The sequence below is a fragment of the Salmo salar genome, chromosome 28 (assembly GCF_965601325.2).
Source record: "Salmo salar chromosome 28, fSalSal1, whole genome shotgun sequence".
Lineage (NCBI taxonomy): Eukaryota > Metazoa > Chordata > Actinopteri > Salmoniformes > Salmonidae > Salmo > Salmo salar.
The window spans coordinates 29,575,001-29,595,404 of NC_138318.1; the positions used below are offsets into that span (position 1 = coordinate 29,575,001).

Consider the following 20,404-nt stretch of genomic DNA (forward strand, 5'->3'; position numbering starts at 1 on the left):
GAGTTTCAGTGACGTAGTGTCCCAAAGAGTGACAGAACACTGAGCCAATCATGGCGCAACGCTCTGTATTTTCTGCTGGCTTGCCCCACCACCACAGAAAGCACTGAGCTAGGCTGAAACACCTGCATTTTGGAGCTGCCTTACTAAATCCGACTCCCACACAAAAAACATAAAATATCCTGGTGAGAGGCCAAAATATAGGAATGGATCTTTATGGGATATGTTAGTGCAGGCTGGGCCACATCAGGATGAGGGGAATTTCCCAAGAGATTAGGGGCAACTAAAGTTTTCGGTGGCCCACTACAATAGGAGGATGGCAAACGGGGAGAGAGTGGAGAGACCAAGGCTTGTCTATTCCAAGCAAAACGATGTAGCCTTCTGTTTTTGCTGCATACCTTTTTCACACGAGTGCAGATCTGTGCTGGTCAGGGATGGAACCAGGGACTGGAAGAATCTGTGCCACCTCAGCTCGCATGATAAGTTGCATGACCACCTAGATAGTTTCCAGAGGTGGAAGGAGCTGGAGATCAGGCTGGTGTCCAAGCAAACAGATGATTTGATTTCAGGGCCAGCGACAGCTCCCGAGAGAAAACATTGCTGACTGCAATGCAGCACCACAGCAGAGGAAAGAGAGGCAACTCTAGGTGGAGACGAAATAAATAAATTGTTGAAACTGATGATGGACCAACGGACAATCAAATTCGATATGTAAATAAACAAAATTCGTTAAGGCTGGGTCATTGACATAAAGCTTATTTTACACTGCTCCAGCAAAACGAGGCCCGCCATGCATTTATGAAAGCAGTTGTTTCCAAAGCTCAATTTAACTTACTCTGTTTTACAGTTCTATAGAAATATTAAAATATATGTTAAATATGTTATACAAAAGTGTTATTTTTATTGTAATTGTAACAATTATGGGCTCGTGCCATGTGTGATTACAGGTGGGATATTATTAATAAGGAACTGGTTTTCCTGCTATAGGTAGTAGGTTGCATAGTGATAACAACATTGTAACTCTCTGATGCAGGGGTTAAATGTAATTGGAGCTTATTTCTTAATCTTCAAAAAAAAAAGTGCTAAGCCTACCTGTTTGACAGACACAATTATCCTATCCATAGATGTCGGTATAGCCAAATACTCTGATACTGTCACATGCACTGATTAAATACCTCCGTGTCTGGGAAGGGCTTGGTGTGTTTGACTAAAACCAGGGCTCAAATTGAGTGAGGGTATCACATACCCTTTGTTAAAGAAGAGGGCAAAAAGGATATCTATTGTTTGCTTTATATTTTTAAATAAATACATAAAACGTGTCCAGATTATATCAAGGGTTCTATAACAATGCTTAACACTGTGATGCCTTATGGTAGAAACAAGCTCTGAAATGCCCACGAAAGACGTGACTCCGATGCATATGGGGATATATTGATTCCTCTCTATGACAATCTGAAGCTAAACTGCAGCCTATACTATTCGAGGAGATAAAAAATTGAATTTGCTTTGCTAATTGAGCTTTTCTCTTTCTGAAAAGAGAAGGTGTTTGTTTAAACCCAGGCAGCTTTTAGGGAAGCACCTCTGTTGGTGGGTTATACAATGGACGAGTAGCCAGCAGTTGAAGCTTACAGTTTTCTGCATCAGTAGAGCCTCTGTCTGGGTGGAAAGGTAACTTTTGAAAGTGCCATGCTTATATTCATAAGGATGCCTAAGATGTAATTATTTTTGTCTCCCCTAGGGCGGCAGACGGTGGGTTTGTGCCCATGGGCGACGTTGTTGCCGGTGATGTCTGGTGAGGACCTGCCTTACAACAGGCCTACAGGCCCTCCGTCCAGCCTCTCTCAGCCTATTGTGGACAGTCTGAGCACTGATGGAGAGATTGTGCGTTCCTGGTGTAACTAGGGCAGTTGTTGTTGCCATCCTGTACCTGTTCAGCAGGTGTGATGTTCGGATGTACCGATCCTGTGCAGGTGTTGTTACACTTGGTCTGCCACTGCGAGGACAATCAGCTATCCGACCTGTCTCCCTGTAGCCTGTCTTAGGGATCTCACAGTATGGACATTGCAATTTATTGCCCTGGCCACATCTGCAGTCCTCGTGCCTCCTTGCAGCATGCCTAAGGCATGTTCACGCAGATGAGCTGGGACCCTGGGCATCTTTCTTTTGGTGTTTTTCAGAATCAGTAGAAAGGCCTCTTTAGTGTCCTAAGTTTTCATAACTGTGACCTTAATAGCCATCTGTAAGCTGTTAGTGTCTTAACGACCGTTCCACAGGTGCATGTTCATTAATTGTTTATGGTTCACTGAACAAGTGTAACAGTGTAGGTTCCGTCCCTCTCTTCGCCCCAACCTGGGCTCGAACCAGGGACCCTTGCACACATCAACAACTGACACCCACCGAAGCATCGTTACCCATCGCGCCACAAAAGGGGAAACCCTACTTAGCGCGCACCACCGCTAACTAACTAGCCATTTCACATCGGTTACACAAGCATGGGAAAAAGTGTGTAAACCCTGTACAATGAAGATCTGTGAAGTTATTTGGATTTTTACGAATTATCTTTGAAAGGCAGGGTCCTGAAAAAGGGACGTTTCTTTTTTTGCTGAGTTTATTATGTTCTCTTCCTCCGACTTTTAACTGAGAAAAAATTGGGGGGCGGCAGATTTTTGACTCTTCTCGGGCGACAGAAAGTCGAGGACCGGTACTGATTGTCACGATACAACCTGGCCACACACAGACTCAAGATCAGCTTGGATGAATTTATTTTACAGTAGCTGTAGTTCACAAACTGACCCAGCGAGTGCAGTGAACTGCGCATCTGCTATCGGAAACCAAAAGCGTTTATAGCAACCGGACTGACTGCAGTTGTGGGTGAGAGCCAAGCAAATATAGCTAGCAAGGCAACAACAATTTATTGAATTCAAGTCGTCGTTTTGTGAAATATGATTAGACTTCTTGTTACATTGATGAAAAGCGTGGATATTAGTCTCCTCTTGTTGTGATTTATGATATAAACGAGAGTGTTAAACGCTAGCAAGTCCAGCTAGGAGACGTAACGGTACTAGCTAACGTTAGCTGAACGTGGAGACAGGACAATCCATCGTTCGTTAGCTAGCTAACGTTCACTTACATGGCTAGCTCGCTAAGTTAGCTTTACAAATTGTTGAAACGATTTGATTGTTACTACGTTACAGTTTATTATAGCTTGTTATATTTCGTTTGGTCCATAAAAGGAAAAACACAGGACCTATTCTCTTTCATTGCGCAGCAATTGTATTTTGTTTTCGTCTCGTGCTGTTTGTTGCCTGTTGCAGCTGCAAGAGCCAGACGGTCATGTAACTGGATGCAGGTGAGAGAAACAATGTTACGAGTGTATCACTCGAAATTATACAATTGTTGTAAATGATGTTATTTGTTTCAGTGATCCTCATGAGTGAGACTTTTTGTATCAAGCGTTGGACAGCTTCTGAACAAATAACATGATTAGCTAGCTACTGTAAAATCATGAACTTGCATGAATCTATCTTATTTCGTGGATTTAAAAACACTTTTTCAAGCACTATTTGGAAAGGCACATTTTCTGTGTGATCCCCCATCCTTCCTCAGCTCACTGCATGAAGCATTCGCTGGTGATGATGTCAAGTACTGCCATTCTTTATTGTAAATCAGAAGATGCTGTTCATGTTCTGACAATATGTCAGTTAAATTAACTGTCTTCCAATTTACTGATTTAAAGTAGGCCGTAGTACCTAGTCGTTTTTAATGAAGACGTTTAATAATAGGTATATTGATGTTTGAAGTCACGTTGTGATCTTAGTGGAGTGTTTACACAAGCACTGTGGATGTGTATACCTGCTTACCAGTTTGTTCCTTCAATGTGACTAGCCTGACAATCTAACTATGCAGTCTAGACATAACAGCACGTTCCTCTAAGACAAATGACTTATTTTAAGCTAAATCTATTGAAGCAAATTGTATTTGAAGAGTGAGTGTAGCCAAGGAAATGTGTTTCTATACAGTGGAACGTCCAGTTCTGGCAAGCTTTGCTGTGTCAGCTGCAGTTTGGGCTAATTTCCTGTAAGTGCATGCCATTTCAACACTCTGTGCAAAATTGGAGTGAATGGTACATGAAGCTGGTGTGTCCTTGCATGCAGCTAAGTTACAGCCAGCTCTGTATTCAGTTACCTTTGGTGAGACGTTGTGGGAGAGGCTCTACTTTGTAACTCAATCTGTGGTCTTTCCAGTCGCCTAGTAGCCTCGTCTACCTAGAATCTTCCATGATGTTTGGTTAGTCTGTGTTGTGTTGACAACTTGGCAATTTGCTGACAGTCTGGATAAGGGGACATGGTTTGGTTGGCAAGCATCAAGGTAGCTTTTGTTGTGGTTGTGAAGCCAGCCTCTTTACAGTGTGGCTTGGATCATCCACTTTACGAATAGGACCAGATGATGTTGGATAACAAACATCTCTATGAGAGTTTAAACTCAGGAAAAAGGCCTACCTTCACTTTGTTTGCAGTCAGTGGAAGCCTAGACAGATCCACAACACTTTCCTTGCATAGTCTGTTGAGGTTAAGTCAAACCAGAGCTTTTCACATTGTGAACACAATGTTTTGTTTTCGTAGCTACGTTAACGATAGGCCCATAGCGCAAGTCTCTAGTGTTATTTTGCTACCAAGCTCATACTTTTAGGCCAACATGTTGTGATATTATCAATCACATTACCAGGCAAGAGGTTTATGCTGAATCTGTCATGGGTGTCATAGTGGGGATGTTTCCCTGCTCATATCCACAGGATCTGGGATATATGATGTCAGTTCCCATAAAAACATAGTCATCTGGAATATGACTGAATCCCTGCCACGTCACCTATACCCTCTCCTAGCCAGTTACTGCCTCTCCTAGCGAGGGCCAGGCATCTACTGCCTCTCCTAGCGAGGGCCAGGCATCTACTGCCTCTCCTAGCGAGGGCCAGGCATCTACTGCCTCTCCTAGCGAGGGCCAGGCATCTACTGCCTCTCGTAGCGAGGGCCAGGCATCTACTGCCTCTCGTAGCGAGGGCCAGGCATCTACTGCCTCTCGTAGCGAGGGCCAGGCATCTACTGCCTCTCCTAGCGAGGGCCAGGCATCTACTGCCTCTCCCAGCGAGGGCCAGGCATCTACTGCCTCTCCCAGCGAGGGCCAGGCATCTACTGCCTCTCCCAGCGAGGGCCAGGCATCTACTGCCTCTCCCAGCGAGGGCCAGGCATCTACTGCCTCTCCCAGCGAGGGCCAGGCATCTACTGCCTCTCCCAGCGAGGGCCAGGCATCTACTGCCTCTCCCAGCGAGGGCCAGGCATCTACTGCCTCTCTCAGCGAGGGCCAGGCATCTACTGCCTCTCCCAGCGAGGGCCAGGCATCTACTGCCTCTCCCAGCGAGGGCCAGGCATCTACTGCCTCTCCCAGCGAGGGCCAGGCATCTACTGCCTCTCCCAGCGAGGGCCAGGCATCTACTGCCTCTCCCAGCGAGGGCCAGGCATCTACTGCCTCTCCCAGCGAGGGCCAGGCATCTACACCCTCTCCCAGCGAGGGCCAGGCATCTACACCCTCTCCCAGACAGCTGCACCCTCTCCCAGACAGCTGCACCTTCTCCCAGCCAGGCCCAGACAGCTGCACCCTCTCCCAGCCAGGCCCAGACAGCTGCACCCTCTCCAAGCCAGGCCCAGACAGCTAACTCTCCTCTCTTAAATGCCTGCCACGTCAGCTACAACCTCTCCTAGCCAGACCCAGGCAGGCAGGCCCAGACTGCTACCTAATGGAAAAGTGTGTGGGAGCAGACCTACGGAAGCAGTAACTGAGCTAAGTGTAGCTGACTGTAGCATGTAAGAACGAGGAAACCATCAGCTGATGTTACCTCAGAGGGCTGCAGCCAGGATGCACTGGCTAATGTTTACACTCGGCTGTAAAACGGAGGGCCAGCTAGTGAGGGTTTTATGGGTAGACTGAGGAGCAGTGAGGTAGAAAGTGTTCTCCGCATCGAAACATAAGACATCATATTGCTGAACAAACAGAGGGATGTTTTTATGTGGGCTGGGCTCGCCAGTTGGTGACTTGGCTGTTTCGAACAGCAGAACGACAAGGGTTTTGTGCAGAGGAAAATAACAATATTAAGACCTTAAGTCATGTTCATCAGTGTGTAAAACATCAGTTTGTGTTGTCTCTATCAGGAGGTGTTTAAAGTGATCCAGTGACATCCCTGCTAAAGCAACACCAGACTGCTTGGAAGTGTGAGGAAAGCCCAGCAACACGCAGCCATGTTGGAGGAGGACATGGAAGTGGCCATCAAGGTGGTGGTGGTGGGCGACGGTGCGGTGGGGAAGTCCAGCATGATCCAGCGTTACTGCAAGGGCATCTTCACCAAGGACTACAAGAAGACCATCGGTGTTGACTTCCTGGAGAGACAGCTACTGTAAGGAGATTTTCCATTGTTAGTGTGTCTATGCATATTTTACATTAGGGATGGTTGTTTGAAATCTTTTTACTATTGGAATAGTATCATGAATTTTTGTCAGATATTTGAAATACATGTGGGTTTTGAAACGTCCGTTTTAACCTGAGCACTGCTGCGTGCGGGAGAGGCTGGCGCTCTATTGCTGCAGCTGCGGAGGGAACGGTGTGTGAGATGGGAGCGAGCAGACGGAGGGGAAAAGGGAATGCATTCAACTGAAATGTATCTCCTGCATTTAACCCAATGCCTCAATCAGCGAGGTGCGTGCGGGTGGCTGCCTTAATCGACATCCACATCATCAGCGCCCAGGGGAACAGTGGGTTAACTGCCTTGCTCGGGCAGAACGACAGATTTTTACCTTGTCAGGGAATGCGGTCCAGCAAGCTTTCAGTTACTGACCCAATGCTCCTACCCACCAGGCTACCTGCCGCCCCAAAGGATAGAGAGATGCAGTAGCCACTAGCCAAGGCAACTCTGCTACAGCCAAGACGAGCTAACTTGTAGCGGCCAGAATGTCATTTATCATCCCAAAAAACAGTTCCTGTCTTGACTGGAGTAGCATAGAGCAGGGGTTCTCAAACTTTTTAGGGCCGGGGACTTCTTTTGTGATAGCAAATTAATCAGTACACAACTCGAGTGGGATAAGAAATCGCATGCAAGTTGTTTTACTTTGACTTGGGCAGTGGCCTGCAGTATTGCCACGGACCCCATGCACTGCCCAAGTCATAGTAGACCTATGGGACTCCTGATCACGGCTGGTTGTGATACAGCCCTGGATCGAATACGGGTCTGTAGTGACGCCTCTAGCACTGCGAGGCAGTGCCTTACACCGCTGCACCACTTGGTTCCCAACATAAACAACCAGCTACACACGTGAAGGCTACAGGCCGGCTACTGTTTTTCTTATGGGGCGCACGGCATTAAAACTACATTGACAAGTTTGTTTTATTAAATTAATAATTTGAAATGTCATAGTATGTCCTTGTATGTAACAATGTCACATGAATATTTTAATTGAATTTATAAAAAGCCTTTTCAGTGTTAAAATAAACCTATACTTTTTGTTTCTCGCTAAAATGAATAATCACACAAGTGTTAAAATGCTAACATCCGTTCAGATATTTGAATAACTGTGCACATCTGGAATATACATACAGTATGTATATTAAGATGCATAAAAATACACAATTCTCTTACAGACATGCAGTATAATCTGACGAGGTACACACAATAGGAGCCATACCCAGAGATCTCAGGGACCGTACTGTGTCCTAAGTGACCACTGTAATCAAAATACATGTATTTTGGCTGCACAGATCATCTCTTTATCCGCTTAACATGTTATTTTCTAAGAGATCCCTGGCATCTGTCTAACTGAAACTGTTAGTTAACTGCATTCTGGCCCAAGAGAGTCCTTAAGGTTTTGACCTAAGGTTAAAAAAAACTGCTTCCCAAAACCACAAACTTTCTTTTTTACAGTTTTTTCCTTGTTTTTATGCTTAACAGATGTGAAGCCAACCCATAACTCCAATGTAAAGTGTTGAGCAGTATTTCATTCAGATAGTTGTTTATTAATATGGTGTGATAATGGCTTTTTTTAATTTAATTGAACCTTTATTTAACTAGGCAAGTCAGTTAAGAACAAATTGTTATTTACAATGACGGCCTAGGAACAGTGGATTAACTGCCTTGTTCAGGGGCAGAATGACAGATTTTTACCTTGTCAGCTCCGGTTCGATCCTGCAACATTTTGGTTACTGGCCCAACGCTTTAACCACTAGGCTACCTCGAGTGCCAAATGTACGAGGAAGCATGGATACTCTCAGGAAATACCAGAGAACCCCTGAAAACATTGAAACTCTAACTGCATTGAATAAAACAGGCAGAATTGTTAGATGAAGGTGCGCTCACTGAAGGCTTGAAGCATTATTTTTATAAAACAGTAAAGGTGTGGAGGATATTTGACTCTCTAAAGACGATCGCTCCTGTAACGTATAGCACACAACTCTTGAGTGAATAGTTTGATATGATAGCCAAGTAGAAATGTATACATTTGATACTGCTCTGTCTATACATTGAGAAACTCACAATACCAAGTATTGAAATCGCCTTTTTTTTCAGAGTGAATGATGAAGACGTGAGATTGATGTTGTGGGACACGGCAGGGCAGGAAGAGTTTGACGCCATCACCAAGGCCTACTACCGCGGTAAGACTCCTCCCTCCCTGGAAAGGACATGATCCTCCTCCACTGGGTCTGCCAGAGAAGACAGCCTCTCACTTTTCAACTTTATTTTATTTATTTCTTTTATCAGTATGGATTCAGCTGTGGAACTGCACCAAGATGACCTCACAGGGAACAATTCAACTAGCGTTATGTCCATATTGTATTTCTGTTATTGTATGGCCCAGGCAGCTACACCCTCTCCTAACACATGAAATACAAACTGGGGTGTATGGAATTTTAACAATACAAATGTTTAAAAAAAAAACACATTACAAAATCAGTTATTTGATTTGAAAGCTTCTTATGTACACCAAAATAATTGTGTGAGGGCTGTGAGGATCCAGCATTTCTTAGCATTGTGGTGACAGCTGGCCTGTGTATGTTTAGGTTTATTTGATACCTATTAACTGTTTCGCATGCAGCAGCTACCCTTCCTGGGGTCCACACAAAACAGAAAATGACCTAAATGACAGAGTACAGAACAGTTGTTGACAATAGATCATTCTTATTTTATTCATATTTAATATTATCTTATGTTCTTGTCAAGACATCAAAAAGACTATTTACACACTTCCTATAATTATAAACGGTACAGTTAATTTAGAGCTTTAGAAGAGAAGAGGCGCTGTGATACAAGATGTTTTTTGTAATGAGTTTTTAAACTCGCATTTTTTGTCTGAGTAACCTCTGGTGGCAGCGCGTTCCACAATGACATGGCTCTATACATTACTGAGCCATGCATGATGTGTTCCAGGTGCCCAGGCGTGTGTACTGGTCTTCTCCACCACCGACAGGCAGTCGTTTGAGGCCATCGGCAGCTGGTGGGAGAAGGTGGAGATAGAGGTGGGAGACATCCCCGCTGTCCTGGTGCAGAACAAGATTGACCTTCTGGATGACACGGTGATCAAAAAGTAACACTTCTATAGACCCATTTTCCTTCTTGAACTTGGTCTGTTATGATATATTGATAAATAAATTGACATTTCTAGATGCATGGCTAGGATAACAAACATTAGACATGATCAAGCATGGTGTAATTACAGAGCCATGCAGTAAACCCTTGCTCTTTTTGTCCTGGTACTGTAGTGAGGAGGCAGAAGGTCTGGCCAAGAAGCTCAAGTTAAGGTTTTACCGAACCTCCGTAAAGGAGGACCTCAATGTCAATGAAGGTGAGTCAATGAAAACGTATACAAATGACCAGTTAAAGAACTGTTATGTTAGGAAGAATGTAATGGGGAATTATTTAAAAAAATTACATTTCTTCTTTTCAGTTTTCAAATACCTAGCAGATAAGTATCTGCAGCGACTGAAGCGGCAAACAGCAGAAGAGCCTGAGGTAGTCCATACAACTAGCAATAAAATGGGTAAGCATCCTGATAACAGTCACGTCTTCAGTTAGTACAGACCTTTGGGACTGGATTGTACAGTGCCACAGAGATATTTTCTTGTACTGCAAGCTCTGCAAAGATAGTTTGCATTTAGGATCCTCCCCATTTTTATCTTCACTATACATTTCTCATTTGTCAATTACATTCGGTAACAAGACAGCAAGATTTGGGGTTCATACAAGGCCTAAAAAAAGTTTGAGTAAGAAATCTGTCTCTCGGCTCTAGTTTAACAAACGTTACGCAGTGATACATCTTCTCGCAGCGCTTTCGAGTTGTGAATGTGTCAGAAATATTTATTCTATTTTCACAGCGGGAATCATGAGAGCAATAGCTGGCGGTGGCGCGAAAGGGCCATGTTTTGATGAATAAATAAGTTCTAGGTGTGACGAGGGCTTGACCACTCATTGGCCAATCGGCGTTCTACATGGCTTAATAGTGCACGAGGTTGTGTAGGCTATTGACTCTCTTTGTGTTATCAACTCCAATTTGGCTGGAGGGCACGGAATATTCCCATCCTAGTCCGTTGTGGATTGATACGTACATTAAATAGCATATGGTAACGAATAATATCAAAATTAGAATGCATCCAGTTTTGCTAAATATGTTTGGCGTGTTTGCAGTCCAAATTGTTGTAGTTGGCTTCAACATGAAAGCCTAAATGTCTATGCATCAGTAAAGACAATGTGTTTTTATATAGAAATGTGAAGTGCATATTTGTACTCACGGGTGTGTGGTTTGCTTGAATGACATCAAAGCGGTATTCATTATAATTCTCAATTTCTTAGCTTTCAGAACACGTGCATAGAAATCCAAGGGATTTCATGAGTGCTCTTATAACTTTTTTTGTGTCAGCAATGAGTCATTAACATTGTAACACATCTTATCATCTCTACCCTAACAGGAGTTTTCAACACCACAAGTAGTAACTTATCTAGTCAGAACTCCAGCAACGGCCGAGAAGTCATCAGCTTGCGACCCAACAAACAGAGGACAAAGAAAAGCAAAAACCCCTTTGGTAGCTGCAGCCTTCTTTAGAATCAATCCATTCCCTACAATAATGTACGATTTGACTGCCATGTGTGAGTGTCAGAGTCTATACATTTACATTTGAGCATAACCTACAGGTGTAGGTCTTAATTTGATCCCTCTTTTGTTGCTGAGAATTTCCCTGCAAATGACCTTCATGATGGACATAAATTCACAGAAAATCTACACTTATAACACAGTTATATTAACAGTATTGCACTTCATGTAGCCTAATTTTGCCCAGCTAATAGTCTAACCACAGAACAAGCCACACTAAAAGCTCAAATCCTGTTGCTGCAGGATTATTTTTGCTCTGACAATACTGGTCAAATGAAGATCCAACATCTGTAAATCTAATATGCACCTGAGTATTGTGACTACCATGCCTTTGAGCATCTTTACAGATCAAGTGCAGCCTTTGTTTCTCATGGGTAGATGTATGAAATATAAAGCGAGAGTAACAATAGTTGTCCTGGTGGCTGTAGTGGGTACTACACGGACGCTATGTTGTAGCATGAATGTAATGCTTGAAGCAGATCTTTTGAGAAATAGTAGTTGGGTGTGACAGGGTTCTCCCATTTACACCCTTCAACATGGTGTAGGGAAGGGTTACATTCTAGTTCACTAACAAGGTGTTCATGTTCATATTATGTGATTTTTATAGATTACCATTTGTGCATTTGACTGTTCATCTGTGCAATCTGTTTGTATTGTAAGAAATATACAGATTACTTTCTACCATATTTGTTCTAAAATATTAAGGGAATATGGTTCAATATACTGAGTGTACAAAACATTAGGAACACCTTCCTAATATTAAGTTTCGCCTCCTTTTGCCCTCAGAAAGTGGTTAATTTGTCGGGGCATGGACTCTACAAGGTGTCAAAAGCATTCCACAGGGATGCTGGCCCATGTTGACTCCAATGTTTCCCACAGTTGTGTCAAGTTGCTTGAATGTCCTTTGGATGGTGGACCATTCTTGATAAAACATAGGAAACTGTTGAGCATGAAAAACCCAGAAGCATTGCAGTTCTTGACACACTCAAACCGGTGCCCTATCAAAGGCACTTAAATATTTTTGTGTCTTGCCCATTCACCCTCTGGATGGCACACATACACAATCCATGTCTCAAGGCTTAAAAATCCTTCTATAACCTGTCTCCTCACCTGGTCAGTCTGTCATGAAAATGTTTTGTACACTCGGTGTATATCATGAATAAAGACTAAGGGCTCTATTTTAACAAGGCTAACACAATGGTAAGTCTTAGTGCTGGCAGTGGCGTTATGGGTTCGGGATGTCATATTTTTGTTATTTTCACTACCGGAATTATTGGCGCAGTAGCTGGCTTTTGGTGCGAAAGAGCAGGATTTTGATGAATAAACATTTTGTTGGTGTGTCGAGGCTTGGCCCCTCACCGGCCAATCAGAATGTGCTCCATGGCTAAATATGTGTTGGCTTCAAGTTGTGTGTTTACGCTATTTTATGTGTTAAACCAAAAACATTGTTTCTAAATAGGATCGGGTCAGAAGCATGATATCATACATGGCTTCTCGTTCCATGGCACTGTGCACACGTGGTCTAAATGTCTTTACACACAACATTCTGATGTCTATACAAAATACTAGGCTCCTGTCAATTGTATCGTTGCCTATGTTGCAGGCTGATTCTCAAATAAATCTGCCGTTATGTCAATATAGGAGGACTGAATAGTTTGGAGGAGTGTGGCTTTGGTAATCAGACGAGGGGTGTTCTTTGAAAATGGGGATGGATAGCCTACTTGAACAAGCAAAATGCTGGTATGTGAATAGTGAAAAAGCATTAGGGCAAAAACCTCATATTTCAAAGCACTCTCAGACTATTTAAAATTGCTTTATTCATACTAATTTTGGCTAATGGCCATTGCATGAGCGTTAAGATATTTTTACATTTTAGTCATTTAGCAGACGCTCTTATCCAGAGCGACTTACAGGAGCAATTAGGGTTAAGTGCCTTGCTCAAGGGAACATCGACCGTTTATTTTACCCAGTCGTCTCGGGGATTCAAACCAGCAACCTTTCAGTTACTGGCCCAACACTCCCACTAGGCTACCTGCCGCTACACCTGCTTTTTGTGGGTCTTTAAACTTCCCCATAGCACTGCATGAAATTGTTTTTAAGGACACTCCTCAAATATTGCCGCCCATCCCACCTCGGCACAAGCAACTGATGTTAGGCAGTTAAATTGCCGAACCTAGCGTTAGGGCTGGGAAAATGCTAGTGCAACAGTTTTTACATGACGCAACTAATGTGCGTTTGATGCTTGCACCTCAACGCCAGCCAACAATAGAAACCTACGAGATTCAGACATATTTGTTCATTCTTTTCTGAAAGGTATTTTTATATGTATCTTAACAATGAGCTGCTTAACACCTTCGTTAACATAGTGCCAAATAGTTTATAATGCTTATTTAATTGTAAGAAATGTACATATTTTAAAGAAAAAGGTTGGAGGGATTTTGCAGTTTTGAGAATATTGAATTACAATTGACTAGAAGAGTGTGCTGTTATATGACCAAATACTATTTGAGATTCGCACAATAGGCCCTCTACTGAGACACAAACTTATACAATGTTGTGAACTTACAGGATGGATGAGCCAGTGAAGAGAATTTTGCTACACAGAACATACAAATCAATAATATCCCTCTTTATCTGGTTAGCGCACACAATTCATGCACAGGTGTTTGTACTGGTCATTGTAACTGGCCAACTACATTTACATTTTTACATTTTAGTCATTTAGCAGACGCTCTGGTTGGTCTAACACTTTCATAGGGTACTAGCAATTGAAATTGTTTACATATTGCTACATTTGAAAATGTGCTTTTGTGTTTCTACTGTGGTACAATCAATGGTAACATCTTTAATGTGCTCATATTTGAGTCAATTTATATTTGTTACATTTTATATTTGTTACGTTAATTTCGGGAGAAATAAACACTTGTTTACTAAAGAAATATCAAATGTTTAAGTGAAAACAGATCTCAATGAATGGTGTCTTGATTGAGTGTTCTAACGTTATGAACAGAACTCTCGCTCTGAGGAGTGCTTTGTAATGGCTTAATTTTCTCGCCTACTCATCATGCTTGGATAATGTTCTGTTACTACTCTCTAACCGATGTTGACTTTTTCTGAGGCAAGACCTGTTTTTGCTCTCATTTCACTGTAAGACAAACAGGAAAGTCTCATTATTGTCTCTATACTGTCCTCTTCATAATAACTTTTAGTTACCCATTAACACTTGACAAATCAAAATGGCCCCCATGTTAAGTACATTCTACTGTATATATATATATATATATATATAAAAAAGTACTCTATTAATTTAGCCTGTCTTCAGTAAATGTTGCATGCTTGCCTTATGTTTTTTTGTTTCTTCATGTGAAGGAATGTGGAACCACGGTCCAATGCCACAATGCCTTGTCCATGTATGTTTACATCCTCATTCTTAAACACAACTATTTTGTTTTAAAGATGCCTGCTCAGTGAATATTGTAAATCACACTCCATCCCTTTATAACAGTTGCTGTTTATAAACATGTGTTATGGTTTATTTTTGTCTCCTGAAAATACAATGTTTATAGTGACCAATGAATTAATTTATAATTCAGTCAGTTACCATTCTTAGAAAATCTATGGTCAAGTGCTCTTTCACTCAGGCGTTTGTGAGAATCACTGTAATCCATTCTAATGTTACAATGTTATTACATTTAGCAGATGGCTTTTTGAAATACGGCATACTGCTTCCACGGACTTTAATGTTTGAACCCAGATGTGCCAGTCTGTTTCTGCTTTCTTGCCAACTCCTTAGCAGGTTGACATTTATTGTCATGAATCTTGAGGCAGCTATGCTGTGGTCACTAGCTAGCACAGCCACAAAGTCATAAAATCTGATTTTAAACCTTAACCAAACTGCTAACCCTAATCTTAAATTACAACCAGGGCAAGATTCATAACCCTAAACGTCAACCTGCAACTCCTCCTGGAATTGTCATGCCAAACATGGTTTGTCAGCATGGAGTAGACAAGGGCACATGCATACCTGGGTCCAGACTACAGACTTTAACTTTGTGTCACAAAATTCTGACAAAATGTAAGACTTAGTAGTAGGTGTATATCTCACCTAGTTTGTTCATTTGTATTACTTTGATTTAACGGTTATAAAGTGGCTCAAAGTGTGCCACACATACTTGCACCTGCTCCTTTGTTGACAATCTGTTTTGATGATGGTGATCTATAGCATAAATAAAATATCTATTTTCATTGTTTTCTTCAACATTGTAATTTCCACTTTACACAAGGCTGACAGTAAATCTTTATGTGAATCTTTCTCGCTTTCAATGACATTCAGCTGATTAAGGTAAGTGTTACAAAGCATCTATAACCGTATGTCATGCTTTATAAAGGGTTCATGGTAATGGTCAGGATTTAGTCATCGTTATGACTTTTTGACTGTTACGGAGTAAAGTATTTGTCATCGTCACTACTTAAGGTCACGCCTGTAGAGTTCAATGGTCACTCCCACTCAGGCCAACTTTGAATGGTTGATATCCCAGGCTTATGTGTTGTGTGTGCAATAGCCTGGGGACGACGTTACACCAAGAAACACTTACCTTGATGAAAACTCCCAATCTAAATAAAGTGATAGTGTCTTTCTTCTGGAACCAAGTTACATGTTCTTCAGTACACAAACACGCACCCAGCAAAAATGAGTCATACCGCGCAGTGCTGGGCCTAGTCAGGTCTTTGACACATTCACCCACTCCCCCACTGAACGATCAGCTACAAAATGCTGTTGCCATTGTAACCGGATGTAATCAAGCCCTGGTCTCCATGGGAACAGAAGAGGAATACCTGGTGCGGCAGTCAGGTTGGACTACTCCAAATCATCTTGGTTCTCACACACACACAAAAACGCAAGCTTTGCAGGTCCATCAACCCATATAAATACCTCTCACCACTACAGTAATATGTGGATCATGAGAGAAATCAGCAGAAGGTTAATAACATATTTATGTTGTCCTGTAATACTTAGTTTGAAGTGAAACCCCTTGGTAATTTATAACACATACATAAATGCCTTGTATCCTATGAGGCTCTGCTTACTATTAAGTCAGACCCCTTTGATCATGACAGATACATAAAGACTTAATGATGTAAACAAATGTATTAACACTGGGAATTATCACTAACAGCTAAAACAAATAAACATAAAACATACATTTGTAAATCTTTTAAGCAGTACAAATACATGAAGTTTCAAAAAGTCCAGCAATGCAATTACATTGAACATTACAATGTAATTGCTGTGAATAGTGTAGCTTGTCCCTGAGTTGTCAGACATGGTTCTTGCCTCTCTTCCTACTGGAGGTACTCCATGTTGGTTCCAGCCTTAAAAGGAACAACAAAGAAAGTTAGCAGGTCTGTTTGGAAATGCCTTTGTCACACCATCTGGATAAGGGCATTTCTGGCTGCGCCAGAAACTCTAAATGGGAAGATGGGAAACTCCATTCAATTTGTATTATTATATTACTCTTTCAGTTACAAATCTAGGGGGATTTGTATTTAGCTGAGCATGCTTGCTAGCTAAATGTCAGATAGCTAGCAATTTCTGTGAAGTCACCGAAATTATTTTAAATAACGATTGAGGTAGCTACAGTAATTTAATGCAGCACTTAACTACTACAAACTAATTTAAATAAAAATAAATAAAGGTTAACTTACTCGTTTTTTGCTGTCCAGTGGCCGCACAAGTGGGCTTTTGATTACTCCCCCCATTCCATTGGCAGCTGAATCACATCATGTGTGCTAACTGCACTCCAGAAAACCTGCTAACAAAACAACAGTGCAGGGCATGCTCACTGAATTAAAGGGCAATTACACAGTTTCTTCGATTTTTCCAAGACCTCAAAAGTCATCCCCTGATGTGGTTTAAGCATTGTTATGAACACAGACATTTTGGGGGGAAATCCGAAATCTGGAAAAACAAAACCAAGAAAACGTAATAAGAACACACAAAAAAACTGATCTAGGCAAAAAATAAGATTTAAAAAGGCTCTACCAACGTTGTGTGCTGTGAATGACTACATTAGTGTGTGTGTCATCCTGCAGCACAGTATTTTGGGGGAAGTTGAGGTAAGGTCCAATATTGACTATACACCCAAGAGGGAAAGAGGTTGGGCCATCCGAGAAAGGTTTTAGTGAAATATAATATAGTTTGGACACACCTACTCATTCCAGGGTTTTTCTTTATTTTTTACTATTTTCTACATTGTAGAATAATAGTGAAGACATGGAATCATGTAGTAACCAAGAAAGTGTTAAACAAATTAAAATATATTTAGATTTTAGATTCTTCAAAGTAGAAGAATCTACTTTAAAAATTTGGCAGTACGTCAAACCGGCCTCACAACCACAGACCACGTGTAACCACGCCAGCCTCTCCACATCCGGCTTCACCTGCGGGATCATCTGAGACCAGCTACCCGGAAAGTTGATGAAACATGAGTATTTCTGTCTGATTGGCAGGGCCTGGCTACCAGCCTATGGCTGCACCCCTGCCCAATCATGTGAATTCCATAGATTAGGGCATAATGCATTTATTTATTTGTAGTGATTTCCTTATTTTTTTATATATATAACTAGCCAAGTCAGTTAAGAACAAATTCTTATTTTCAATGACGGCCTAGGAACAGTGGGTTAACTGCCTTGTTCAGGGGCAGAACGACAGATTTGTACCTTGTCAGCTCGGGGATTCAAACTTGCAACCTTTCAGTTACCAGTCCAGTAAAATTGTTGCATGTTGCGTTTATATTTTTGTTCAGTATATAACATTTAGCAGACACTTTTATCCAAAGCAATTTACAGTCATGCGTGAATGCATTTTTACATATGGGTGGTCCCGGGAATCGAACCCAATATCCTGGCGTTGCAATGCTCTACCAAGATGTATGACAGGGTTATGTAATGTAAATGTAAATGTTATAAATCCTATTTGTGAAGACTCAATTGAATGACTTATATGGCCTTTATTAAGAGGTGCTTATGCCACCCTTTATATAGCACAGATTTATGTCATATTTGACATAATGGGTAAAGTCACGTTTGACATGTCATTTAAAGCGTGACCACACTGGGTCATACACAATAAAAAAATTGAAATTATGTATTTAAAAAAAAACACTGTAGGAATGTATTGGCTATGCTAAGAATGTGTTTATTTTAACCAAATTTTCAATTGTGTGGGGTTTGTTAGAATAACAGATATAAACATTGCAATGAGACCCCCCCAAAAAAAGATCTGAATAAGAATGCCTTTCAGCAAGTGGAATATATAAACCCTATTTATTCAAAACATCAGTGACTTGCTTAAAAAAATATGTGTTAATGGATATATAAAATGACTGCCTAGTATCCTATTCTGTATGTGCATGTGTTCATGTTGCTTACTTTGCACCTGCATGTGAAATGCCTATTCATGATGTATTGACATGGTACATTGTCTCTAATGAGGTCTCACAGATAGTACTGTTACTTTGGCTATTTCTGGACTGGTCGTTCACAAGTACATACAGTTGAAGTCGGAAGGTTACATACACTTTAGCCAAATATATTTAAACTCAGTTTTTCACAATTCCTAACATTTAATCCTAGTAAAAATTCCCTGTTTTAGGTCAGTTAGGATCACCATTTTATTTTAAGAATGTGAAATGTCAGAATAATAGTAAAGAGAATGATTTTTTCCTAGTTTTTATTTCTTTCATCACATTCCCAGTGGGTCAGAAGTTTACATACATTCAATTAGTATTTAGTAGCATTGCCTTTAAATTGTTTAACTTGGGTCAAACGTTACGGGTAGCCTTCCACAAGCTTCCCACAATAAGTTGGGTGAATTTTGGCCCATTCCTCCTGACAGAGCTGGTGTAACTGAGTCAGGTTTGTAGGCCTCCTTGCTTGCACACGCCTTTCAACTTCTGCACACAAATTTTCTATGGGATTGAGGTCAGGGCTTTGTGATGGCCACTCCAATACCTTCACTTTGTTGTCCTGAAGCCATTTTGCCACAACTTTGGAAGTATGCTTTGGACGACCCATTAGCGACCAAGCTTTAACTTCCTTACTGATGTCTTGAAATGTTTCTTCAATATATCCACATCATTTTTCTTCCTCATGATGCCATCTACTTTGTGAAGTGCACCAGTCCCTCCTGCAGCAAAGCACCCCCACAACATGATATTGCCAACCTGTCCTTCACGGTTGGGATGGTGTTCTTCGGCTTGCAAGGCTCCCCCTTTTTCCTCCAAACATAATGATGGTCATTATGGCCAAACAGTTCTATATTTGTTTCATCAGACCAGAGGACATTTCTCCAAAATGTACAATCTTTGTCCCCATGTGCAGTTGCAAACCGTAGTCTGTCTTTTTTTATGGCGGTTTTGGAGCAGTGGCTTCTTCCTTGCTGAGCGGACTTTCAGGTTATGTCGATATAGGACTCGTTTTACTGTGGATATAGATACATTAGTACCTGTTTCCTCCAGCATCTTCACAAGGTCCTTTGCTGTTGTTCTGGGATTGATTTGCACTTTTCGCACCAAAGTACGTTCATCTCTAGGAGGCAGAACGCGTCTCCTTCCTGAGCAGTATGACGGCTGCGTGGTCCCATGGTGTTTATACTCGCGTACTATTGTTTGTACAGATGAACGTGGTACCTTCAGGCGTTTGGAAATTGCTCCCAAGGATGAACCAGACTTGTGGGGTTGTACATTCTTTTTCTGAGGTCTTGGCTGATTTCTTTTGATTTTCCCATGATGTCAAGCAAAGAGGCACTGCGTTTGAAGGTTGGCCTTGAAATACATCCACAGGTACACCTCCAATTGACTCAAATGATGTCAATTAGCCTATCAGAAGCTTCTAAAGCCATGACATCATTTTCTGGAATTTTCCAAGCTGTTTAAAAGCGCAGTCAACTTAGTGTATGTAAACTTCTGACCCACTGGATTTGTGTTACAGTGAATTATAAGTAAAATAATCTGTAAACAATAGTGGGAAAAATGACTTGTGTCATGCACAAAGTAGATGTCCTAACCGACTTGCCAAAACCATAGTTTGATAACAAGAAATTTGTGGAGTGGTTGAAAAACGAGTTTTAATGACTCCAACCTAAGTGTATGTAAACTTCTGACTTCAACTGTATGTACCTAACATATCTCTACGTAAAGATATTAACTTCATTTTGCTGATTAACT

At 41.5% G+C, this 20,404-nt stretch overlaps 1 protein-coding gene across 1 annotated transcript; it reads left to right on the forward strand.

The window, feature by feature from the left end:
• The first annotated feature begins 2,476 nt into the window (after positions 1-2,476).
• rab23 (RAB23, member RAS oncogene family) lies at positions 2,477-15,422 on the forward strand. Its single transcript, XM_014180141.3, has 8 exons — positions 2,477-2,868; positions 3,312-3,346; positions 6,201-6,442; positions 8,603-8,688; positions 9,461-9,617; positions 9,793-9,875; positions 9,978-10,070; positions 10,996-15,422. The coding sequence occupies exons 3-8, from the start codon at positions 6,288-6,290 to the stop codon at positions 11,127-11,129; spliced, it is 708 nt and encodes a 235-aa protein (XP_014035616.2). The 5' UTR covers positions 2,477-2,868; positions 3,312-3,346; positions 6,201-6,287; the 3' UTR covers positions 11,130-15,422.
• The last annotated feature ends 4,982 nt before the right edge of the window (positions 15,423-20,404 follow it).

Coding starts and splice junctions, on each gene's coding strand:
- rab23 (XM_014180141.3), top strand. CDS start 6,288: ATGTTGGAGGAGGACATGGAAGTGGCCATCAAGGTGGTGGTGGTGGGC. Junction 9,618..9,792: donor GATGACACGGTGATCAAAAA/GTAACACTTCTA, acceptor CTGGTACTGTAG/TGAGGAGGCAGAAGGTCTGG. Junction 9,876..9,977: donor GGACCTCAATGTCAATGAAG/GTGAGTCAATGA, acceptor TCTTCTTTTCAG/TTTTCAAATACCTAGCAGAT.